Below are 25,601 nucleotides of genomic sequence, written 5' to 3'. Positions count from 1 at the left end.
TGGCTCAGGTGGTTGACTGTCTGACTCTTGGTTTCAGTTCAGGTCATGATCCCAGGGTTGTGGGATCAGATTGAGCTCTGCATGGGGCTCCATGCTCAGCGCAGGGCCTACTTAAGATTCTCATTCTCTCTCTCTCTCTCTATCTCTCTCTCTCTCTCTCTCCGTCTCCCTCTCTCCCTGTCTCTCTCAGGGTGCCTGGGTGGCTCAGTAGGTTAAGCATCCCACTTTGGCTCAGGTTATGATCTTACCACTGGTGAGTTTGAGCCCTGCACCAGACTCTGTACTGACAGCCCAGCACGGAGCCTGGAGCCTGCTTCCGATTCTGTGTCTCCCTCTCTCTCTGCCCCTCCCCCGCTCATGCTCATCTGTCTCTTCAAAAGTAAATAAACATTAAAAAAATTAAACAAAAAAAGATTCTTTCTCTCTCCCTCTGCCCCCTTCCCCACTTGCACACACTCTCTCTTTCTCTACAATAAAAAAAAAGAAAAGAAAAGCAGCTTGAACCCAGGGACTTAATAAGAAGCTGAACTGGGTGTGTTTAAGCAATGACCAACACTTGAAAGCTCACCAGAGAGAACCACTTAACCAAGATAAGAATGTTCACTTATGTCAGAGTGAATGCAACTTGATGGTAAGCATTTATTACTCTGGGGACTTCTCTGCTGGGAACCAGCATTCAGGTGAAAGATCTTGCACACTAAGAATAAGAAGAAAAACTAGAAAAACTAAGAAAAGAGTGAGTTCCTTTAAATGTCTGGACAGTCTAGGACAAGCACCTGGCACTGGAGGTGGAGGTGGGTGACTTTGGGATGTAAACTCTGGGGATGCAATCAATGACTTGGTTTGTATTTTTAGCCTCTGATACCTGTGATTTTTGTGAACTCAGAACTATTAATACTATTAATATGAGTCATCTGGTCTAAAAACTAAGACCAAACTTCACACACTTCCTTAAGAACTAGTGAATTCCAGAGAGGAGCTAAATGTTCCTTAGCAATTTTATTGAAATCTGTTGAATATAAACTTTATAGCAGTCTTTTAAGTCCCGTGTTATTTAAAACAGAGAGAGAGAAAGAGAGGGAGGAGGAAGAGGAGAAGGCAAAGGAAGGAAGGGAAATCCATTCCTTTAAAATATGTTCCCTAACTCTTTTCAAAAGACCATGATTATATTCCATGGGTTATAATCCAGAAGGCAGTTTGTTCTACAAATCATAAGGCCTGACAAAAAGGACAGAAGGAAAAGTCACCAAAGCACACTCTCTCTGAATTCTATTAGGCATTCCACATGGTATGGAGCACAGAGACAGGGGAGACTTACAGAATGTGCTCAACTCTTTGTAAACATAGGGTATGAGAGATTCCAGTTCAAAGGAAGATCACTAGTTTAAGAAATGGGAGAAAAGTTCGGAGACCTCTCTCAGGCCAGTCATACTGGTTCCTGCAAGAGTGGAGAGATTACTGCAAAGTAGTTAGCTCCATAAACATATTGGCAAAGCTTAACATTATACAGAAGAGAAAAATACTGCACAGCATTCACAAAACATCCTCCATATTTTTATACTTGTTTCCTTGCTTTCCCTTCTTTTTTTTAGACAGGAAGAGATTCTCCAGCTCACCTGTTTCAAACCCCACACTTGGCACTAAGTCCATGGTTCCATGAAAGGCTCCGGCCCACGCTGAGGTAGCAGTGGTGACTGTAGTCGGGTCTGTCTTTGTGATGTCACACTGGGGAGCAGGAATCCTGGCTGCACGCACTGATGGCATCAGCAGGGGCCCATAGGACGGATCCAGGGCAGAGCCAGCAGAAGGGTGGTGGTGGTGGTGGTGGTGGTGGCGGTGGTGCATGTGGGCGTGGGGGTGGTGGTGCCGCATGTACACATCATGCATGTGGCTGTAGGATGGGCTCACCTGAGATGCCAAAGGATAGTGCCAGGACTCGGATGCGGGCGGGGGAGGGGCTGGGCCAGTCTGATGCAGGCCGTGTCCTGGCCAGGGGCTGGGGTCAGCCGCAGTAAAGGTGCCAGGGGGTGCAGTGACCTGGAAGTCAGGATGAACACCCCCCAAGCAGGGTGCAGGTGGGGGCTGGTAAGAGCTGGTCCAAAAGGAAGTCGGGAAACTATTCCGCTGGCTTGAGAGAGCTGAGCTGTCTGAGAAGACAGAAAAATTATTTACATAAGATTCAGTTCTAGGATAGACTTGCCTCTACTTGTCCAACATTTTACAGGCAGGCTAATTACCATGCACTCTTTTCTCCGCACACAGAGGTAAATTGATACCAGGTAAGCCTCTGAGCTCCCATACCAAGTCAGTGCACACGGTTCAAGGTGCTGAATGAGTGCCCCGCACCCCTTGTTTGCTTAGCTTATGCAGTCACAGCCTATGCTGAAGTTTGCAAGTGTGAGATTCGAAAGCTTCATTTCCTACTGGGCAGATCGCTGCCACCAGGTCTGAGCAGAGGTTGCAGGTACATGTGTCGCAGGTAAAGAAAGCTTATGCCACAGGTGTGATTCAGGTGGTTGGAAATGATGATGTTTACCAAACTTCTTACAAATGCAAATATAATTTTCACTCGAACTGAACATTTTAAGGCTGAAAGTAATAAATGGAAGATCACACTTAATTATGCTCACCAACACTCATCTGCCTTCAAGAAGATAACAGTTGCTAATATTTAATGACAGTGACCAAAAGCCCAATCCTAGTCCAGGGCTTTTCATGGATGATCTTATTGGAGCCTCACTCCAACCCTATGAGTTACCGTTATTATCCCCATTTTAGAGATATGGAAATTGAGGCAGGGAAGAAGCCTAAGACTTCACAGCTAGCAAGTAGGAGACTGGGCTTTGAAGACAGGTAGCCTGCCCCAGTGGCTGGCACTCTTCATAACTGTGCCACAAGAGGGCACAATTGCAACCATAACATAAACATCTAGAATTTGGTCATCATTCTGTGGAAATCATGATTGGAGGAGATTCAAGCGGGGACAATAGATTTGAGGAAGGGTTTGGGGGCGGGGGGGGGATATAAAAAATAGCACTTAGAGATAAATAAAGAGGGAAAACTCTCCCCAACTGTTGCCTTCAGTTAAATTTCTCCAATCAATCATCCTAACTTATTTATAGATGACCTACTATGTACCAAATAGAGAGAGGTCAGGGATGAGCAAAGAGACATCATTCTTAATCACAATCGAGCAGGGGACATATAAATAAATAAACACATGCAATGTGTGACCTGGTAGGGCTCTCATAAGGGGAAGCACAGAGAGAGGGCACAGAAGCAGCCTAAGAAAAGATCAATTGGAAAGGTGGGGAGGGCTAGCTTTGTGAAAAGGTAGGGAAGAGTGGTTTAGGCAAAAAAAAGGCCTAAAATTGCACAGAAAAGAAGGCCAAAAATTGCACAGACCCGAACACACACACACACACACACACACACACACACACACAAAATAGCATATGGGGAACAAGAATTCTGTGGGTAGAAGGTGGCAAAAAAATTAGACTAAAAAGTCAGACTGGGTCCAAGAAAGACCCAGATGGGTATGGCCTTGCAAGCTACGTAATGAATGTGGGTGCTGTCCTGAGAAGGTGCCAGTGAGCTTTGGAGGATTTTAATCTAGGGAATGATACAGTCAGATCTGTGACTGTAAACATCCCTACCTCCAGCCATAGCCTGCTCTGTACTGTGTGGTGTAAAAGAGCAAACACCAGACAGGGAGTCTAGAGAGCTCAGCCAGAGAGCTAGCACCTAGCAATTACCTTATCTGATTTTATGACCTCACATGGATCTGTTGATCTCTCTGTGGCTCACTTTCTTCCATATGAGGTATTTGAATGAAAATGCCAAGTATCTTCTGGCTCTATACTTCTATCATTCTGTGAAGTGGCCTACGATGTCTATCTATAGATGAAGATAAGGTTGCCTAGCACATTAGTCATGCATGTGTAATACTATTTTCATACAGGGTTCTAGAGAAAAGAGCCTGGCTAGATCTTTTCATTGAATGAAGAATATCCTGAGAAGTACTCTGAAATAAAAGTATTCACAACTCTGACATAGCCATGTTCTCACTTCATAAATGTCCAGGACATAACTTCCTTACCTCAGAGGAAAGCTTCTGTAACTTGAACCAACCATAGTATATGTAACTTGAACACAATTAGGGTATCAACATGGTGTTCAAATGTTTCCTTTCCCTAACTCCCCTAAGGACGGTGCCACTAGCATTGCAAACGTCGCTTCTCTGTCCATCAGCCCTACAGCAGGGCTATCATCATTCACCCCATCCATTCTATGGACAGATAGCCATTCGGTATCTCGCATTCAAGTCTGTCCCCACAGAATCTCCAAGGATCTCAAAGCCCTTGGGGAAATAAAACAAATAATCATATTCTCCTAACGGGAAAGGATGGAAGCACACATTGTTCTTCGAGTCTTCAAACAGTCCAGGCGAACTTTTAATTGAATGACTTTGTTTTGTCACTATCACATCTATCAGAAAATAGCACTTAAAGTCAAACCTGCTGGCATCGGGGCAAATATATTTTATTTCAGAACTGTCTTCCTTTGACATATGAAGAGTGGGTGCTAATGACCAACAAAGAAAGTTGTGTAAGCTGTGAGAAGAAAATTCAATTTGCCTTAAATGATGGCCATTTGTAGAATATTCTGTCAACACTCACAGTGCTAGCTGTCAATGTTTAAAATTAAAACCCATACAAAAAGTGTATAGAGGCTCCTTATATTATACAGTGCAGCTTTGCCACCTCAGGGTGCCACTTTTCTGCCACTTTGCTGTCATAGACTCAATCTTTGGTAGCAAACCCTTCATTCTGCTCATAACTTTCATCTCCTGGTGGGGCCACAAACCCATTATGAAAATTGCTAAATCCAACCCAGAGGTGTGTGTCAGAGAAACTGAGTTCCCTAATGAAAATCCCCCGTTAAAATATCAAAACTATGTCATTTTCCTGCGTGCTTTTCTTTTATTTCCTTTCATTTATATACATTTGGACCCAATTTTATAGATGTTTAAGCATTTTGCATATGCATGCACAAATGTGGACAATGAACAAATTCCTTACCCAAAATACTACCCTATTTATGAATTATTGTATTATAATTAGTGAGCACATTATCAATGAAAGTGGAAACTTATTTTTAAAAACGTGCTCTAAACATGCTGAACAAAGCTTTAAAATACCTCAGGGAAAAATAAAATTAGAAGCAACTTAATATTTTCCTAGTCCTGCTATGTCTCCTGAGATTAATATAAAGTTTGCAGAGATCTATGCAGCCTTTTTCAAAGACAATGTTGCATTTTACAAGTAAATGAAACAATATTGAAGAGAAAATATGTTTATGGACAAGTCCACACTTCAAAACCACTATTTGCTATCTTGTTAAAAAATAATCTTAATACAAAGAAACAGATGATATGCTTTGTTTCATGCATGGGAATCAATGTGCTTATTTCATATGTATGTAAATTTTTTTTTCATTACATGACTCTTTGCCTAAGAGTACTTAATCACAGCCACATTTGTTTGATGAAAAAACATATGAAAAACTTGTGCACAAACTATTCCCATGCCATATTACTTTTCAGGTTAGTAGAGGCAATTCACAATTGTCAAATGTTAACACTCCATGGTGATGTTGGGCTTAATGTTACTCAGTATTTGGATGATGTTAACACTGACATTCTGGCACATAAAAAAATCTGAATATACTTTGGTTCAATTTGCATTTGGAATTTAAAAATATCACACACACACACACACACACACACACACACCCCTTATTTCTAAATGATAAAAATGACAAAATTGATATGCTGTCTGACACAACCCACCCAAGGCATACCCAGTAATCTCACTGTGTGAATGATACAGAAATATATCTTAAGGACACAGAAGAGTTAGCATGGAACATGAAGTTGTTCTTTCAATTTCATAATAGCCGGGATATCTTTTGTATTAACTGTAAATATTTCTGAAAAAAAAAATCTAAGGGCGGGGCGCCTGGGTGGCGCAGTCGGTTAAGCGTCCGACTTCAGCCAGGTCACGATCTCGAGGTCCGTGAGTTCGAGCCCCGCGTCAGGCTCTGGGCTGATGGCTCGGAGCCTGGAGCCTGTTTCCGATTCTGTGTCTCCCTCTCTCTCTGCCCCTCCCCCGTTCATGCTGTGTGTCTCTCTCTGTCCCAAAAAAAATAAATAAACGTTGAAAAAAAAAAAATTAAAAAAAAAAAAATCTAAGGGCAAACAACTTAAGCCAGAGAAAATTCAACATTTAATTTCAACCTTTAATATTTTACTACTTAATTAAAAAAAAATAAAAACTATATTAAAAGGAAAATGGGACAGTAAAATGTTGTAAAACCTCTATCTTAAGTCATCTTAAAAGTCTCCAGAAAACACATTCTTAGAGTAGTGATTCAAAACATTAATGTTAAAAGGTAACATTTACCTTTTTATTAACTTCAGTGAAAAAAAAAATGCCACTCAATTCTTAACCCAAAGTGTCCTTGCTGTAATTTAATTCCCATCCTCTTATTCTGCTTCCCATGAAAACAAAGTGTTGGGTCAGAGGTGAAAGGCTACATTTTCCAATGTTTTCTGTCACTCAGGAATTAGTCATTTCCATCATGTCCAAAGATTGTCCTCTACTTTGCTCTAGAGTCGCTCAAAATGGACATTGTGACTCTACAATGAGTTTCAAGGAGGCAGGATGATGGAAGTCAGACCACTCTTTCCTTCCATGTGTTTGTCCGAAACTTGCTATCAGCAATAACCTCCAGTGCCTCCTGGAGGTGGAGCCCAGCTGTCTTTTCTAGTCTCACCCAGCTTAAGAGACCCACCCTCTTTCCCATACTCCTCTTTTGTTATTTTAGGCTAGTACTCATTCTGAGAGGTCTTTCCTATGGGAATGAGTTGCTCTAAGCAGACACTATGTAAATCAATTAGCAATAAGTATTTACTTTGCAACAACAACAACAACAAAATATCAAGTTCTCACCATTTAGCATGGTTTTTAAGTTAATGACATATTTTGCTAAGCGTCAACTACTACTCGGCTTTCCTACATAGACACAGACAGACACACACACACACACACACACACACACACACACACACACACTTTCTGTAATAACACTTGGGCACTGAGATCAATACACAGACATATTCGAAGCCAGTGTTTCTATTTAGATGGGGATAACAGGGCCATTAGATTCATTAGGTTTTCTCAACTGAGAAGCCCTATTAGTAAGAATGTATACTGGGATAAGAGGTCATCGATGTGATGTTGTGTCAAATAGAGTACAAATATTTCCTATCAATTGTTTGCCTAAAAGCTGCAAAACACCTAAAGAGGACTTTCCTAACTCCATCAAGACACACACTCAAAGTATGACCATTATTCCATTATTAGCTGACACTCTATCCTTGTCTAAAGATTTACTGTGGAAATATATTCTGCAACCAAACATAACTCAGTTTTAAATTCCTTCGTAGCACTATACCACTTGTGTAGCACTGTAAAAACTTCATGCCACAAATTAGACCCGTTAATTTAGTACAGCTGGCTAGTGCTCCTGCATAAACTATCACTGCTATGGCCATCAACATTGTCAATAGTGTTGAGTAGCTACTTTGTCCAAGACATTGTGTTTTTGCCAGAAATTCAAAGAATATTTCTGGGTAAAAACCCAAGGTTGGTTTTCTATATGCCAAATGAGTGGAAACTTACTTAAGGAAGAGAGAAAAGGCATCACTGTTTAGCACCTTGCATAAAGCCGTGTGTCACAAATCATTCACATGCATTATCATAGAATCCTTACAATAACCCAAGGAAACATATATCAATAAACACATACTGTAATTTAAATTGAGTTCAGAGCAATGTTAACTAATAAATCCAAGATCATGTTGCCATCAGACATTGTAAGGCCCACACTAGAACCCCAAAACAAGGAGAATCCAATGACCGCATTATCCAAACCTGTGTTACTTTGGCAATTAACACAAAATTACTGGTAACTCTCTTCACTAAACATGGGAATCTCAATTTATTACACCTCTCTTAAAGATATTATTTTTGAAATCTTTATTTATATTTTTGTGGATCTCCTTTAAATCACATCCAAGTTATTTCCGTTTATTAAAAATCGACTAATTCACAACTAAACAACTATGGAAAAGTTGTACCACAAATGGAAAGTAAAAAATACATTTGAAATCACAGAAGCTTGCAGAGACAAGATTTTAGCAATCATTTCATTCATCTCCCTTATTTTACACGCAAAGAAACTATAACCAAAAATTTCATACTCAATGCTAATAAATTCTACATTGACAACTTTTTTATTTTCTAATCTGGGATAAATGGTATGAACTTGATTCATCTAATTCAGTCATAATCATTCAATTCATATTTATTCTTTATTTTCCAGGTAGAAATGCATTATGTTGAGGGAAAATGAGGTGAGAAAACTAGATACGATATACCTAGTCTTAGTGGGAGAGGAAGAGATGGAAATTAAAGTATCGGCTGCATTTGCCTGCACTACCCTGATACACTAAACTGACACACAAAGCCCTAAAAATTCTAGTCTCTGCCTGTCACTCTGCTTCTCATTCCACTCATGGCAGCACTATTGCTTCTCATCGGACACTCTAAGCTCAGTCCTTCCATAGGGCTTTTGTACCGGCTGTTCCCGCTGCCTCAAATAACTTCCCCATAGATATTCACATGATGAAGACCACTCTTATCACATGTAACGGTCTCAGAGACAGCATCTATTGTCACCCTAAGTAAATCCACACCTAGCATTTCATTCTATACTTCGTACCTTTCTCTTTCACTAAAAAGCTCCATGAACACAGAGGCTTAGGCTCTCCTGTTCACTGATATATTTCCACTACATAGCAGTACCTTTAACATTTGCTGTGTATGTCAAGGAATGAAACAGGAGGCAGGTTTGAAGACCAAATATAAAATAATCCCAAGAAAATTGTAATAATAGTTGCTGAAACATTACCATTCTCTATCCTTTCTATATGGAAATTTGAAATCAGTCCAAAGATTTCTATTTAGTCACATGGATAATGGGAAAACACTGGATTATTATAGTTTTTGCATATATACTATACCTCACTTAAAACTATCCTGATATTAATACTTACTAATCACTCACATCTAACTATAATTTGGGACTCTTGTTTCTATATTCCAGATTAAATTATTCCTAGGCTGTGTATACCACTACGTTTAAAAAAAAAAGAAAAAAAAAGAAAAAAAAGTAGGCATTGTACTTAATACTCTCCAATGACAGATTATCCTGACATGATTTATTATTGAGATACAGACTATTTATGAAAGTCAGCCAATTTACTGAAGTTTTCCTGTTTTTACCTTCCACACATATTAAAAGTATTTACCACATGCTACCAAACAGGATATTGGTTGTTTCCACAAACATCTTAGGCCTCCAAGAAGGACTCAGTTCTCAATTTTGTGGGAAATCTGTAACATTTACTAATCAAATAAAGCAATTATGCTTCCCGAATCATTTCTATCGCGGTCTACCATTTATTGAATGTGCATTCCACCTTCCTCTCTACAGTCACTACGATCTTAGTGTTCTTCATATGTACTAAAAGGAAGAAAGGAGGAAGGAAGGAAGGCAAGCCAGCAAATAGGTCAGGCCTGGCAATTTCATCCAGCCACGACCTCCCCTACAGTGGAGCAGAACCATTCCTCTGATGCTGACAGGAAATGACCATGTAGCACCTGCCCTCCTCCCTGCCCTCTACCACAGGTGGCCAGCCTTTCCTCACCATAGGATCACTTGGGGCACTTGTTAAGATGTGATTCCCAGAGTCTCCCTCTGAAGACTCTGATTTAATAGGTCTGAGTTAGGGGCCTGCAATCTTTGTTTTTAACAGCACTAGATTAAGGATTTTCAAACTTGAGCCTGTATTAGAATCACCAGGAGGGCTGGCTAAAACACAGTTTGTTCTGATTCAGTAGGTCTGAGATTCTCGGGTGCGGCCTGAAAATCCCGCATTTCTAACAAGCTCCCATGTGATGCTCATGTTCCTGGTACAGGAAACCACACTTTGAGAATGATTTTACTAGAGGCTTCTTATAAGCAGATGAGTTCAAAAGAAACATCCATAACGCATTTCTCTACAACTAGCATTAAATGATGTGTAATTTTCCCCTAATCTTGTCATTGCCCAATTAGATGTCATCCAATGATCTTCTGTGAGCCAGTAATCAGTTCAAACACACCTCTGTGACCTCTACAGAGAAGGAAATAGAGAAGAGGATGCCCCATGTACTGCTTTACCTTGACCAAGGCAAGAACAACAGCCTAAGCCATGTAGACACAGTCAATAATGTCTGGACTGTAAACTGAAAGAGTTCATACCACAACAAAGCAGGACAGAGAAAACTATCAAGAAAACACTGAAGGCTTTTAAAGTTTGTACTCCTGGGTCAGACTCAGATTTCTGCTATGTCACCACGTAGCACCTAGTGGAATGAGCAAGAGCTAATTTCTAAAAGCTGATCCAGGCACGCCTATTATTTAGAGATCCAAATTGGGCCACTGGGGCTTAAGGAATGGTGCTTCACAGCTCCATCCTGCCACTATAAACTCAGGCTGGTTGCATCACTACTTTCCATGAGGAATTTAAGGGGTGTGACTGCATCCTTTCCGACCCTGCATTCCACATGTGACAAAACTGATCCAGCTGTTTGTCTGAAAGAAATTCCTTGCTGTCCTTAAAAATTAAAAAGCAAGTGGATATCCGTCCTCCAGGGGCAAGTCTCCAGCTGGAACCTGGTACAGGCAGTTGCGAAACAGAGACAGTGCCCTGGAGAGCATCTGCTTTTGAATTCTTACCTCGCCATAGTGGGGTTAGCCCCATCTTGCTTTTTGAAATGGCAGATTCTGGATGGAGGGTGCTGGCTTGGCCCAAAGCTCTTGAGAAGTGTTCATCCACTACTGACCCAATGTCTCCCTGGAAATAAGTGAAAAGGACACAGCGAGAGTTAAGGTACTCCATCTCGGCAGGCTGGTCTTTCTCCTCCTCCTCCTCCTCCTCCTCCTCCTCCTCCTCCTCCTCTTGTTTGCTGGGAAGGGTGACTTCCAGAGAGTCCTGCATCTTGCTGTATACCGCTAACTTCTTCTGGGATGGAATAAACAAAACACGGTATCAAAGACAGTTTGTAAAAAAGCATTAACTACTTAACTTTTCACTTAAAAAAATCTAAATATTAACACATGTTTGCAAACTGATTCTTCGTCTCTTTTCCTCCATTCTTTCCCCTCCCCAAACCAGTCTTCTCCTTCCCACCCTGAAAGAAAGGTCACTTATTATCAGACAGTACATTTTCACAGTGTAAAAGACAGGTTTGGTTTTTTGGTTTTATGTTTTTGTTTTTTGGTTTTGGTTTTGTTTTTTGGTAATCTAAATATATCAAAAGGAGAATGACTTTTAAAAAGTGACAGATTCCTTCCAGTTTCTGATCCTTTTTTTTTATTTTATTTTAAAGTTTTAAATGTACATCAACATTATAGGTTGGGACAGAGAGGAATGGGGGCTAAGAGGGGGTGCCTGTGGGAGGAGTGGAGAAGAAAAGAACTTTCCATAAATGAAATAAACTAAAATAAAAACAGGAATGTAGCATCTTATGAAAGGATTTGGCAGATGTGCCAAACTCATTTCTCAAAAATCAAACTAAAATGACAACATAAGTCTGTGTGAAGATCCATTTTTCATGGAACATATTTTGCAGATGTCCCACTTGCCACCATTATCATGGAGGGGGGAAAAAGATAATATTATGGCTTACTGAAAATAATACAATATGCTACCAATGACTGGGGTGGCTTTCAAATAAAAATGAGAAATTTTTGATGATTTTAAAGTATTTTTAAAACATATGATCATAGCTATAATAATAGTTAATACATACTATGCCAGGCACTCTTATAAAACTTTGAATTTATTACATCACTTAATTTTTATAATTCTGTATCATGGTTACTACCGCTATCCATATTTTAAAGATGAAGGAACAAAGGCACAGAGAATTGAGGTAACTTGCTGAAGGTCACAGAGCATGAGAATGGTAGAGCCTGAATGCACAATAAACACATGCAGGTATATTTATGCGTGTTGTAGAAAGGCAGGGGAGGCGTATTTGGTGTGGGGGGGAAAAATCACCAACATGATATGTTATTGTTTTCCGGTTAGTAAGTTTTGTATTTGTTAGTCCTGCTTTTCAATATTTCCAAATGTTTTCCACTGAGCACATATTATTTTTATAAGCAGCAACTTCATTGTGAATCATATATAAGAAAACACTGCTAAAGATTATAAAATTTATTACCCTAATCATTGTATATCTCTAAAATCTGATTCTTTGTTATACCATTTTTATTTCAGAAAAAAATATATATGCTGGACAATAAATGTGAGTAGAAAAAAAAATCATTCTAGAATACTCACTAAGCACACAGTTTTAAAAATGTTATCAAAACACATAACCTAGACTCATGTTTCTAATGTAATTACTAGCTTCAAAAACCTATAGCCCCAAATTATAAATGCATCATTCAATAAATTGAACCCTTTCCCCGAGCAATGAATATGCTGTTCTTGTGTGAAGTGGGCCCTGAAATGTATATTATGAGCTGTTGGTTATTATTTAGGAGCTGTTATTTATAAATATATGTATTACTTTTTATTTAAAATCTGTGTCAATAGGGTTATCGCTGGTTGATGAATAAATAATTCATTCCTGTGAGTGAATATGCCTTGCTGATGAATAGGCGATTGTAATGACTGTGTGGTGATATTTCTTCCAATCTGTTTTGCACAGGTTTGAACATGTTTAAACTTAACTTCAATAGTAAAAACACCACAGTAACAAAGGTTATGTATAAAATAAGGGGATTGAACTAAATGGCCTTGAAAGTTACTCCTGACTTTAAATTCCATTATAAAATAAACAAATATTACAATTTATTAGTCAAATCACAGTGCTATGTCTCTGTGTGCATGTGTATTTATCTGAAGTTATACCATTAAAGCATACACACACCCTCTCTGCTGAGTACTCCAGCATATTAAGAAGCACTGTTTTTATAAAGGAAAGGAGTTTAAAACTCATCTAGAGAGTGACTTCACTGTCCGCTGGTGTTCATTATTATCTATGGAACTGGTTTTTTATTCCTGCCAATGTCCAGTTCAGCATCAGTGTGTGAGAGTAAGATTTTTCATCTAATTGTTTCATTTGTTTAAATTTACATTTATTCTTTAAGTGAAAGAGCCCTGGGCTGGGCTAATGATCCAAAGAAAGGCAGTGTTTTATTCTATCCCAAGGAGCAAATATTTCTTAGAAGAAATAAAATTAATTAGAGCCTTATATATATGTAAAAGATTGTCAAGTGCAAATCCTGATAGAAAGGTAGCATATTATTATAACCAATAATAGCAATAATAAAATGTCTTAATTTATTAATTGATGGCAGTGGAATTTAATCTATAGATATTTAGTTTATTTAAGACTATCCAATTTTCTAAATGTTACATAATTTCATGTTATTCTTTTTTGACCAATTGTTGAATGGTTGTATACAAATGAATTAACTTGAAATTTACATATGAAAAATTTAATATGGAATGGGGAAAATGTGAACAAAATCTGCCACTGGATCAAAATACCTTTCATTAGCTTATTTTCTAAAAATCATTTCTCTGTTTATGGATGCATATATCCCCTATCATTAATATTTCATACACATGTAACATATGTCTGTATTTACACATGTGCATTTATATAAATACACACTTATATATTATTCCTCTTAATAGGCAAACACCTGTGATTTTATAAAAATATATGTAGAGACTCTACTTAAATACAATTTTTTGGAATGAATTTAAAATACACTTTTTGTTTTTCTCTCCCAGCTCTTTAAGACAGGTTTTCTATGAAGTAGAAATAAATTTAAGTAAATAAATTAAAAAAAAAACACATCAAAAACATAAAATGGAAAGGGGGCCTATGATCCAGTTCCCAATAGGCAGGACATAAATCACATCTATCATTCTCGCTTTTCAGATAAAGTTGAGTCAACTTTCACAAATATAGTGAACCAACTTAAATATTTACATTTACCACACAAACACTCTCTCTCTCTCTCTCTCTCTCTCTCTCTCTCTCTCTTTTAGCTTCACCATCAATACCACTAGATATTAAAGAATTCTAAAGTATCCAAATGACCTGAAAACTTCCTAAGATGCTAACAGTGAATTTGCATACTTTTTAAATATTTATTGAGGAATGGTATGAACAGGAAAGGCTACATATCACAAATGTATAGTTCGCAAACTTCATAAACTGAGCATACCAATGAAACTAACTAGAGATCAAGGACTAGAACATCATCAGGACCCAGGAGGCACTTACTTCCTTCAAGCCACTACCTCCTCAACAGCAACCACTATCCAGACTCCATCAATGTAGATGAGCCATAACTGTCTTTTGTACTTTATATAAATGAAATCATACAGCACGTACCCTTTTGTGTCTGGCCTCTTTCACCCCACATCATGTTCATGAGATTCATGCATATCGTTGCATGCAGTTTTAAACGTTCAGCCCTAGCAGATAGGGCTGATTTTAACCAATTTGCACATCCAATGCCAGTTTATGAGAGTTCCTGTTGTTCCATATCCCTGTCAACACTTGGTACTGTATATCTTTTTTTTTCCAGTTTTGCTCTCCTGATAGATATCCCAATTTTCTTAAACTTTTTTTTTCATTGAGGTGAAATTCACATATAAATTAACCTCTTAAATTTTTTTTTAACGTTTATTTTTGAGAGACAGAGACAGAGCACGAGCGGGGGAGAGGCAGAGAGAGAGAGGGGGAGGGACAGAATCTGAAGCAGGCTCCAGGCTCTCAGCTATCAGCACAGAGCCCGATGCAAGGCTTGAACTCACAAACTGTGAGATCATGACCTGAGCTGAAGTCGGATGCTTAACTGACTGAACCACCCAGGCGCCCCTAAAATTAACCTTTTAAAAGTGAATGATTCTGGGGCATTTAGTACATTGAGAATTTTGTGCAGTCACCATCTCTATCTAGTCCAAAACATTTCGTCACCCCAAAAGGAAATTCTGTACCTGTTAAGTATTAACTCCACATTCTTTGACTCCTCTCCATCAGTCCATGATAGCCACCAATGTGCATTCTGTCTCTATGAGTTTATCTATTCTGGATATTTCATATAAATGAAATCATTCATATGTGACTTGTTTGCTTCTAGCTTTTTTTCTCTTAGCATAATGTTTTTAAGGTTCATTCACATTGTACCAGTACTTCATTCTTTTTATAGCCAAATAATATTTCATTATATGTATATACCACGATCTGTTTATCCTTGTATCCACGGATGGACATTTGAGTCATATCCACCTTCTGGCTATTGCAGATAGTGCTGTTACGAATATGTGTGTACATGTATTCGGTTGCATTCCTCTTTTCAGTTCTTTTAGATAGGTATATATGATAGCTGGGTCATATGATAACATGATGCTTAACTTATTAGGGAACTGCCAAACTATTTCCACAGCAGCTGAACCATTTTAGATTCCCACCAGCAATGTACTATGGGTCCAATTTGTCTACTTCTTTGGCAGAAAAATAACACTTGTTATTTTCTGGATTCTTAAAAGAATCATTATTACAGTTATAACCATCCTAGTGGGTATGAAGTGGTACCTCATTGTGGTTTTGATTTACATTTCCCTAATGACTAATGATGTTGAGCAATTTGCATACATTTAAAAAATATGAAGTGTGAACACAAAGAAAACAGGGACAGAATTTAAACAGCAATTGACTCATATGCTGACAATCACACCATCTTAATATTCTTCTCTACAGGCTCTTAAGCCTTAACTACTTTCTGGTATCTGTGCTTTGGTGACTGTAAATCAATTCTTTGCCTATTTTTAACTAAGTAAATTATTCATGTACACTTTTGCCATATTCTGTATTCGCTTGGTGTTTGCTCCTTGGAACGAAACTTGCCTGGTGTCACATTCTTTCTTGAGAATAATATATAACATTCAAAACGGTAAGAATAAATCTCAAGTCATCAGAACCTAGATTTCCTGAATGGAGGTCTAAAGGCAATCTAGTTGATATTTTTCTCAAGAGGCACAATCACTTCCTAAAAATATTCAAATCTCAGAAATGTTGAGGCTTTTCTTCGGAGACCGAAGAATCAGAATCCTTAACTAAATAAAGACGTCATCAAAAGGGACTTCAACACCTACAAGCTGGTTTACTTAGAGCACATTAACTGGCTCATCTCCATTTCAGAGTCATGCCGAATTTCCCCCAGGCGAAATGACCCTCAGGTTACGTGCAACAACGGCTAAGTGAGCAGCCACGAAGTTAAAACTAACTCACAAAAAGAGGTTAAAGCCACAGTATGAAGGAGTAGGCCCAGGCAGTGTAAGCCATACCCAACCACTTTACAGCCTGCCATAAGGCACAGCAGGAACAAACTCTCACAGGAATGTGCAGGGGAAAGGATTTGTCTGACAAGAGAGACTTCCATGTCAGGAGCCAAATACCACTAACTCCCCAAGGCTTAAGCTTACAAAATGCCAAATGATTACTGTGCATATGTGGAAACTTCTTTTCCTAAAAAAACAAAAGTATTTTAATGAATCATTGGATATTTGGAAACAGCTTTTATTTTTTTTTTCATTCTTTTTTCTTTTTCTTTTCTTTTTTCAATTTCTACTGGCTCTCTTCTCCAAAGGCAATGCTTCTTTTATGTTCAAAAACAAGGTTTGAGCCTATAAGAAAGGACCACGAGCCTGGAGTGAATGTTTCAAAATGTTTGCATGTCTGAAAGGGTAAAGTGCCATAAAAGCAGGTAATTGCTCCTTGATCATATTTTTTTCTGAATTCACTTGGCAACAGATTTTTAAAAATATCTCAGAGAGATTTGAAATTTTGGTCCTTAGCCTGTTTGGAAAAGGAGGAGGAATCAGGTTAAGGGAGGGTGGGTTAGGATAAAGAAGCTATGCCACAGACCTTTTATATATATTATTTCGCGCACCTCTCTCAAACATTCACATACAAATATTGTCCAAATAATTATTTCCAATTTACATATGCAGAAACTGATTTGCTTGGCTAGGATCATCTAACTAGTAAATGGCGGAGATAGGATTAGAACTCATTTCTGTCTGATTCCAAAGCATGTGCCAAGACCGTGGACTGAAGGAAAAGGGTCTCTATATACTTATTCTAATTGAATAAGTAAACAGAAGCCCCAGACCAGCAAGGCATCACATGGCATCACATAACGAAGGAGAGTCAAAGTTACTTGTAGTATTAAAAAAAAACAACAACTGAAATGTGGGAGCACCTGGGTGGCTCAGTCAGTTAGGCATCAGACTCTTGATTTCTGCTGAGGTCATGATCTCACAGTTTGTGAGTTCAAGCCCCATGTTGGACTCTATGCTGACGGTGCAGAGCCTGCTTCAGATTCTCTCTCTCCCTCTCTTTCTGCCCCTCCCACACACACATGCACGCATTCTCTCTCTGTCTCTCTCAAAATAAATAAACTTAAAAAAATAGAAATGTAAACATCTATCAGAGTTTTGGCTACTAAAACATGCAGCACTCTTCAAAATATATGTGCATCTAGATAAAACTGAATTCTGTATCTAAAAATGTACTGTCCCCTTGGCAAATCAGATACATAATACAATTGCCTACCATTTTTCTGGAAATCCTATTTTGAAAATGTGAGCAGAGCCCATTTTGTGAGATACAGTCACAACTCAAGATTCTGTGTTTGTTTTGTCTTGTTTTTATTTTTCTTAACAGTAGGGAGGAGCAAACCAAAAATAATATTAACTTGACCAGCTATTTTTGAGCATACTTGCCTCTCAATGATTCTGGTCATTATCAAAAATCAAAACCTTCTCCTCCAAGGATGAAAATTTTCCAGTTTTGAGGATTTTCAAAAAGAAAAAAAATGTACCACATGCTTACAGAGAATTTCAAAATTTGCATTCCCAAAATACTTTAAGCAATGATCACATCTTAGAGGTATGTGTTCTCTCTCAAACTGACTACTTTGAATGAAACAAGTTTTCAGTGTGTGAATTTCTGATATGTTTTTATAAGCCTATTTACTAGACATAGGGTAGGACTTCATTTTTAAAAATGTATCTGTTATTTATCAAATTGTCAATTAACTTCTGCTTCCTCTCAGTAATTGTGCAAAGACATGGAGCCACTAGGTGAAAGTCATAGCCTATCCCTAAACTCAGGCTGCTTATAGTTAGTTGGCAGAGCATGGGAAGGGCAATGGTAAATAAAGAGAACCTCACAGTTTATCCATAAGGCTAATTGTCTAATTTCTCCAAGGAGCTAATATTTTAAAATTTTTAAATAAGAAAAGTAAGAAGGTAAGAGGCAAATTACTAATTGTTTTCTTGTGCCAATGAAGTCAAGACGGGAAGAGCACATAATAGAAAGAGAACTGGAATAGGAAGGAGGATTTGACTAAAATCAGTCCATGAATCTAGGTAAGTCACCGAGCCCTCTAGCCCTTAGCTTCCTCTTTTGAAAATGAGGAATTTTGAGACTTGATTATCTCAGAGGTCTTGTCCTATTCTGTATCCTAATAAGCAACATGCTGGAGCTCTAGACAAATTCACACTTCATTTTGTTTCTTACATTGGCCGCCTCTTCTGATTTTTCAGGACACTAGCCAAAAAAACCCTACAGACCATGGAAGACTAACTCATTTCTAGACACGGGTCATCTAGCCCAATTCCTAGGAATTAGTTTTGGTATCTCCTTTATGTAACTTCATAGTAACAAGAAAGGATGCATCCTTCCACATCCCCGCACCGCGCCGCACCCCCCCCCCCACTTCATCCCGCAAGGACAAGTGTTTTGGCATACCAAAACCATACAGTTTTAAGAGGAAAGGACACCTGTTCACTTTAGGTCATTCTTCCTTTCTGTTCTTTCTTTTTCATCCCCTCTACTAAAGCATAAGACAAGTGAAAAATAGTTCAGCTACCCCAGTTCAAACCACACTTGTAAATTACTGGCATAAATCTGGTGTCCACTGAAATATCTATAAATATGGCATATATGACTCATTTTTAGAAGCAGATGTTTGGATCTAATGGTTCAAGGCATTGTTGGGTCTTCCTAAATGAATAAAGCAGAAAATCAGCTGCTTAAAGAGGTGCTTTTTGAAAGATTCAGGGCAGAGTTTTGCCCAAAATTATTTCCTTCACTGTCTCTCCCAGAGCTTGAAATTCAAATGTAAGACTGCTTTTGTTTCTTGAATAAAAACATTTCTCTGGAGATAATACCTTAAGTTATTATCTATTACTGGATGAATTAGTTTGGGTTTTTTTTTTTTTAAGCTAGCTGGAAACAGGGCCTATGGGAATTGGATTCAAGTTCAGTGCCCAGGTTTTAGAATGACAGACAAAAAGTATGATGTACAAGTTTGCTCTCAGATTTGCCCTAAGCATCCTGAGCGTAAAATTTACAGTCTTGTTGAACATTCCCTTTGCACAGAAAGATACAAGACAGAAACATATATACTACCCAAAGGGGTCAGCTCAGCATCTTTGCTGTAATAGACCAAAGAGTGACACTGAGGATAGCAAGGTTTTACCTTGTGAACACCCTCATTTACTTTGGCATGGCACATGTCCCTGCCATCCCGAGCTTTGTGAGATGGGGGACGTTAAGTGTTAGGTGAAGCAGGACTTCCTTGCATCTATCCAAAATACCCTTTCCTTTCCAAAGAATGTCATCTCATCCTGGCATTTGGTTTCCTGGTGAACATATCTTCACCACACGCGATTTTACGGATTCCAAGCCTTCCTTTACTATCGTTATTGTAATCTCTATTCTGGTTGACTGCCAGAGACAACAGTTAAGTTTGGTTATTTTAAAGTTTAATTTTTTTTCTCTAGCTTTGAATTTTCTGGCGGAAAGTTATTGGGAGCATAAAACCATGGGGCACTTTAAGCTTCTAAGTCTCTGCAGGCAAGTTAATTTGTGTAGGGTGGAATTATAGGGACTGTTCTTTCTCAAATAAGTCCTGTATGAATTCTTATAAATCCACTTAAGTCCTTGCTTACAGTTGCAAGAAAATTGGATCCTCCACCTTAAATAAGTTGGCTGTGTATTGAAACTATTTAGGATATAATTGTATTCTTTCCTTTTAATGAATCTAAACTTATGTTGGAATAACAGTAATATATGAGGCACTTAAAGCTGACTGCTAATACCACTTCCTGAAGATTATTTTAAAATAAATAAATGTTCATTTACTAAGTGGATATTCTGCCCCATCAACAAAGGATGCAGAATGGATAGCAAAAGTCATTAGCATAATACAAATGCTTTCAAAAGGACTCTGGAATGCCTAAACTAAAAAAGTACACTACACCAAGGACTTGGAAAGAATTTCAAGTTCCAAGGCCAAAGAATCTACTGCATATTAATCTTCTTTATCAAAAAGTTGATTTGGAGCAGTAAAGACAAAAATAAGCCTATTGTGCAATGGCAAAAAAAAAAAAAAAAGAATGAAAAGAAGAGCCTAGGAGACGGGGATGGCGTGGTGGAAAGATGCTACTTTGGGGAGCAGGGCATCTGGTGGTCTTAATTTTGTCACTGAACGGTTTTGAATTTTTAGCTAGGCATTTCAACCCTATTAACATACATTTTCCCATTTGCAAAAGGACGGGTTGAAGTATGGTTTTTCAGGGTGTCTTCTGACAAAAAGAATCTTTGAGGGGTTTTATGACCTAAGCAAGGTAGCAAAGTCCAGAGAAATAGTTTGAAAAAAAAAAAAAAAACTCCTCATAAACTTATAACTGGACTTCTGCCTCCTAAGAGCATTTAATTCTTTTAAGTGAAAGCATGCATGCAGATTCCCTCAGCTGTCACCCTTGAAGAGGACGGAGTAAATATGCTCGAACTTATATGAAGCTCAAAGTGTAATTGTTAAAAACTCCTACACACAATTAAGAAAATGGCGACGACTTTTTTCTGCTTTCATCACCTCGTCTATAAACTACACATTTCTGAAAGCTTTAAGTATCTTTCTAATGTACACATTATAAATAAACGGGGTAGGGGGCAGATTTAGACAGTAACAGACTGTCTACATTTAAGATGCGACATCCACTGGGTATGAAGGGAATCTATGATTTCATATCACTTCCCTCAATTTTTCCTGACACATATTTGGAAATTTTTTGTCTTAGTTCCTACTGTCACTGTTAGAATACAAGCACATTCCTTTCTGTACATGTTCTGCAGCATCATCATGCCTTTGGAGTATGTGCTGAGAGACTGAGTCAAGAGTTCCCTTGAGGAGATGTTAAAGAGGTGGTGGGCATGAGGACCAGGGAGCTTAGCATCTCTCAGCAATTCCTGGCTGGATAAAGCACACTACGAGATTTACTAACAGCCATGCAATTTCTAGTAATTTATGTCAGGCACTACAAAATTTACTCTGCACACATATTTACAAATTATTTTAATTCATGTAGCCTACTGTATGCCTAAGTAACATATCATAGTGCAGCCTGATGTGAATGCAGGCAACTATGTTTTTAAGACATTAACCTATTACCCACCTACAATGCATGACATGCTTGACAAAAAATCTGAACTTAAAATTTCAGGTGCATGTTTGTGCTTTTATGAGAAAAGCAGAGTATACATGCCTGTAGTATGATATCCTGTTACTTCAAAACTAATTTTCAGCTACATGATCATACACTAAGAGGAAAAAATATACCTATGTATGAAATCCATCATAATAAACCATTATGATATATTAATTTACAAGGACTTCTGAGCTACACAGTTTTGAGAAAAAATAAATTCAACGTTACACTATTACAATCAATTACAGAAGTAATACAAAATTTAAATGCTTTCTCTTCTAACATTTTATAAATGACCATTCAACTTTCTTTATAACTCTATCACTTTTTCGGCTTTTCTTTTTTCTGCTTAACAAATCAATTTTTCAAATGCAGTAGGAGTTGTAGCCCTTATTTTTGTCTCTAAGGCAAGATGCTATTAGGGGTCACTTCCCATGTACGGAGAAAACAATCTTCATGGATAATAATGATAAAACCTTATGGAATGCAAAAACAACGAAAATATGTATTCTCGGATGACTGCATTAGGGCCAAGTCAATATTAGTCCCACTTCACCCACGCACCACATAGTCTAAAAATGCTGTCAGCCTGATAAGAATTTCCTGATTTGCTCTTTTTTCCAATAGAAAATATAGGTCATCAAAATAAACTCCTGACAGTAAAAGAACAGTAGTTAGACTATCAAGTCTCTTCATTTCGCTAGTCAGTTATAGTCAAATAGTTTCTTTACTTAACAACAACAACAAAAAGTAACCTCAAACAAGTCATTTTACTAAGAGTGACATGAAAATTTCCAAGCACACCTCTCAACTTAGTTCTTAAAGTCAACTTAGCCTAATTATCTACTTGAATGATAGCCACAGAACCCTAATGTATAGTAAAGTTGATACTTAATAATATGTGCCACTAATCAATGTGGACTACTCAGGCAAAAAAGAAAGCTCATTCTTCATTTTGTTGATGGTCTTAGCAAAAGAATGAAATTTGGGGATTGAGTTGTAGCGCTATTGCAAAAGTGAGAGTACTCGAGTTACTTCTTACCAAAAACTGTATTTTATGATGAGTAACTTAGAATTTTTCTGATGCTGAATTTTATTTTCTAGTTCAAGAGTCTCACAATCCTAAGCTCCACCACATATTCATATATTAATGAAATTATTTTCATAATTCTATAAAACAAAACCCTATTCATAACTGCTATAGCTCAAGTTATTTTTTAAGGGGAAAATACATTTTTTGTATGGTTAGTAATTTTGAGTCTGTTGCTTGTCCACATTCCAACTGACAATTGAAAGGTTCTACAGTCTCCAAGATGGAAGAAAGGAGAGGAAGAAATAGGTTGGTTTAGCTTGGACTGAGTGTTTATAAAACACATAAAACATATCCAGCATCTCTGTGCCTCGCTTGCCTAATGTGTACCTAAGTGGTTACCTATGTCTTTTCTATTTAAACCCAAAGAAAAGCAAACAGCATAGCCAAAATGTTTTCAACCCATCACCCTTGACCATAAATTACAAAATGCTTTCCCATCTCCTCTTTATATCTTGCTTTCAATGCTGAAGCTGCTGAATATTAAAAAAAAAAAAAAAAAAAGACAGCAAGAAAGTGGGGCTCCTTCCTCTCTTGCCCTACTTGGCCCTGTTAACCTTATATTGCTTACTAGGTAAATATTGTTTAGCACGTACCCTGTTCCAGAATCAGCTGAATTTTACAGCCCCTAAATTCTAAGCAGAAATTATGATTTCTTTCCAAAGAGTAGCACTACAAGTACAGCAAAGAAACAGACGTAAAGGGAATACAGAAATTAAAATTAAAATATTACCTAACTATATCAATAATAATAAATTAAAGAGCCAAACCCTTAAGACCATAATAAAACATACGGTTCCAAAGAAATTTTAAAAACCCAATCAATAAATTCTGCGGATGGTAATCTCCAAACCATATCTAGTTCCCTGATAAGTGTCTCCACCTCAGAGTGTGTAAATTGTATTTTTTTAAATCTCACCAAATCAACCCCCCCTAATTCCCAAAGTCTGAGGACTCTACTTTGGTACAAGCTAGTGCCACATACTCACATATGTGTTCTCTGTAGCACTAAGTCTTGACACACACTCTGTTGGTGTCCAGAGAGGAATGTCCAGGGGTACCTAGTGCCAAATTCTCCACACCCTATCCTCCCTTCTAAAGGAACTATATCATCTCCCTGGTTCTAGAACCCTTTTTAGCCACAGCATTCTCAGTCACTCTCACCAGCATGGTGAAGATCCAACATCCAGAGATCCAAAGTTACTTCTTGAAGACCGACACACTCCCAGCGGACTGAACTATAACACCTCTGCACTTTGATAGAATTAAAAATGAATGAGGAACTTTGGGATCAATTCCTGCCCTCTAAGTCACAGTCATGAGAAGACAGACTCTACAGAGAAATTCTAGTAACATTTGACAGGCGTTACACGAGATCGATATTCCACCATAAAAGTTCCAGAAAGGTCATTCCATGAGCTCACTGTCCAGGTAGCCTCCCCTATGTCAGTGACACATTTCATCCTCTTAATCCACAAAACCCTGAAACACTCCACCTTTCCAAAGGAAACAAGATATTTGATTTAAAGGAAGTTTACTCACATACTCCTAAGACAGATGCCCTTGGTGAGTTTCAGAAAACTGAGCCCAAAGAGCTAAGGTGCCTATGAGGACCAGCCTCTGAGCTCCGGCGACAACAGCCAATGAAGCCCCCAGCCAGGTAATGAATCCCCACCCGTCCACCAGGCTGCTGTGCTCGTCCCTTCCCGAAGCCTCTCCTCTTCCCTACTAATGGCTTTCGGCTCAAGGGCGCTCCCGCAGGTCCCAGAGCATCCTCCGCGCCACCCGTCCCGGCGGGACGTCGCCCCAGTCCCAGACAGATACTCTCGGTGCCCCTCGCCCCCGCCCCCGCCCCCGGCGGGCTGCCCGGTCGGTGACTCACCTGCTGGCCAGGTTGGGGCGCCGGGTGGTAGTAGGCTGTGGGGCAGGTTGCAGCTGCCACAGGGTTGGGCAGATACTGGGGCGCTCCATACGGCTGGGGGTGATACATCACCTCCGCACAACTCATGGCAGCCGGGGCAGCGGCGGCCCCCGAGCTGCCGCCGCCGATCTACGCGCTCCGGCGACGGGCGCCGCCGCCACCGCCGTAGCTGCCTCCTCTGTCGCTGCTCCAGCTGCTACTGCGGCGAAGGCGGGTCCTGGGCGGCCGCGGGCTCCGCGCTGGGCGCGGGCTCGGGAGGGGTTGGCAATCAGTGGGGGCCCATGCGCGGGCACCTTCATCTTCAGCCCCTCCGAATGTCCCCTTGCCTGCGCTTATATAGCGGCTCCGGGACTCAGCGGCCCGCCGCGCGGCGGGGGCATGACAGCGCCGGGCTCCGGCGAAGACAGCAGCACCCACCGCAGCTCCAGCCGCAGCCTCAGCCCCGGCCGGGTAGGGCAGCCCCGGGGAGCCGGGACTCTGGTTTGCATATACACAATGCACGCCCGGAGCTCGTCCTATCACCGGAGCTCGAGCCTGGGCGAGGACCGGGAGGCGGGGGCAGAGGGAGGGGGCCGCTGGGGAGGAGGGGGAGCACTTCGCCGCTCCAGGCTCTGACGCCGAGCTCCGCAAAGTTCTTCCAACTGGGTCCGCTGCGGGCGGGTCGCCCAGCAGGGGACCCCGGGGAAGGCCGGCTGCGGATTGGAGCTAAGTTTGAAGCCCTCTCCGCCTCCCAGCAGCGGGATGATGGTGGGAGGGGAACGGTATGCGTGAGGCTCCGCGCCCTCAGAGCTCGGGCTTCCCACCCTGTCTCTGTCACC

The 25,601-nt window shown here is 39.5% G+C and overlaps 1 protein-coding gene across 1 annotated transcript; it reads right to left on the bottom strand.

Moving 5' to 3' along the window:
* Positions 1 to 1,533: 1,533 nt before the first annotated feature.
* Positions 1,534 to 24,870, bottom strand: VGLL3 (vestigial like family member 3). Its single transcript, XM_047100458.1, has 3 exons — positions 24,745 to 24,870; positions 10,912 to 11,197; positions 1,534 to 2,147 (listed from the first exon to the last, which is right to left on the bottom strand). The coding sequence occupies exons 1-3, from the start codon at positions 24,868 to 24,870 to the stop codon at positions 1,534 to 1,536; spliced, it is 1,026 nt and encodes a 341-aa protein (XP_046956414.1).
* Positions 24,871 to 25,601: the final 731 nt, after the last annotated feature.

The sequence above is a fragment of the Lynx rufus genome, unplaced genomic scaffold (assembly GCF_022079265.1).
Source record: "Lynx rufus isolate CCGP_SWC_20201006 ecotype Redwood Valley unplaced genomic scaffold, mLynRuf1.p SCAF_5, whole genome shotgun sequence".
NCBI lineage: Eukaryota > Metazoa > Chordata > Mammalia > Carnivora > Felidae > Lynx > Lynx rufus.
Note: the sequence above shows the minus strand (reverse complement) of the source record. Positions and strands in the feature narration are given on the sequence as shown.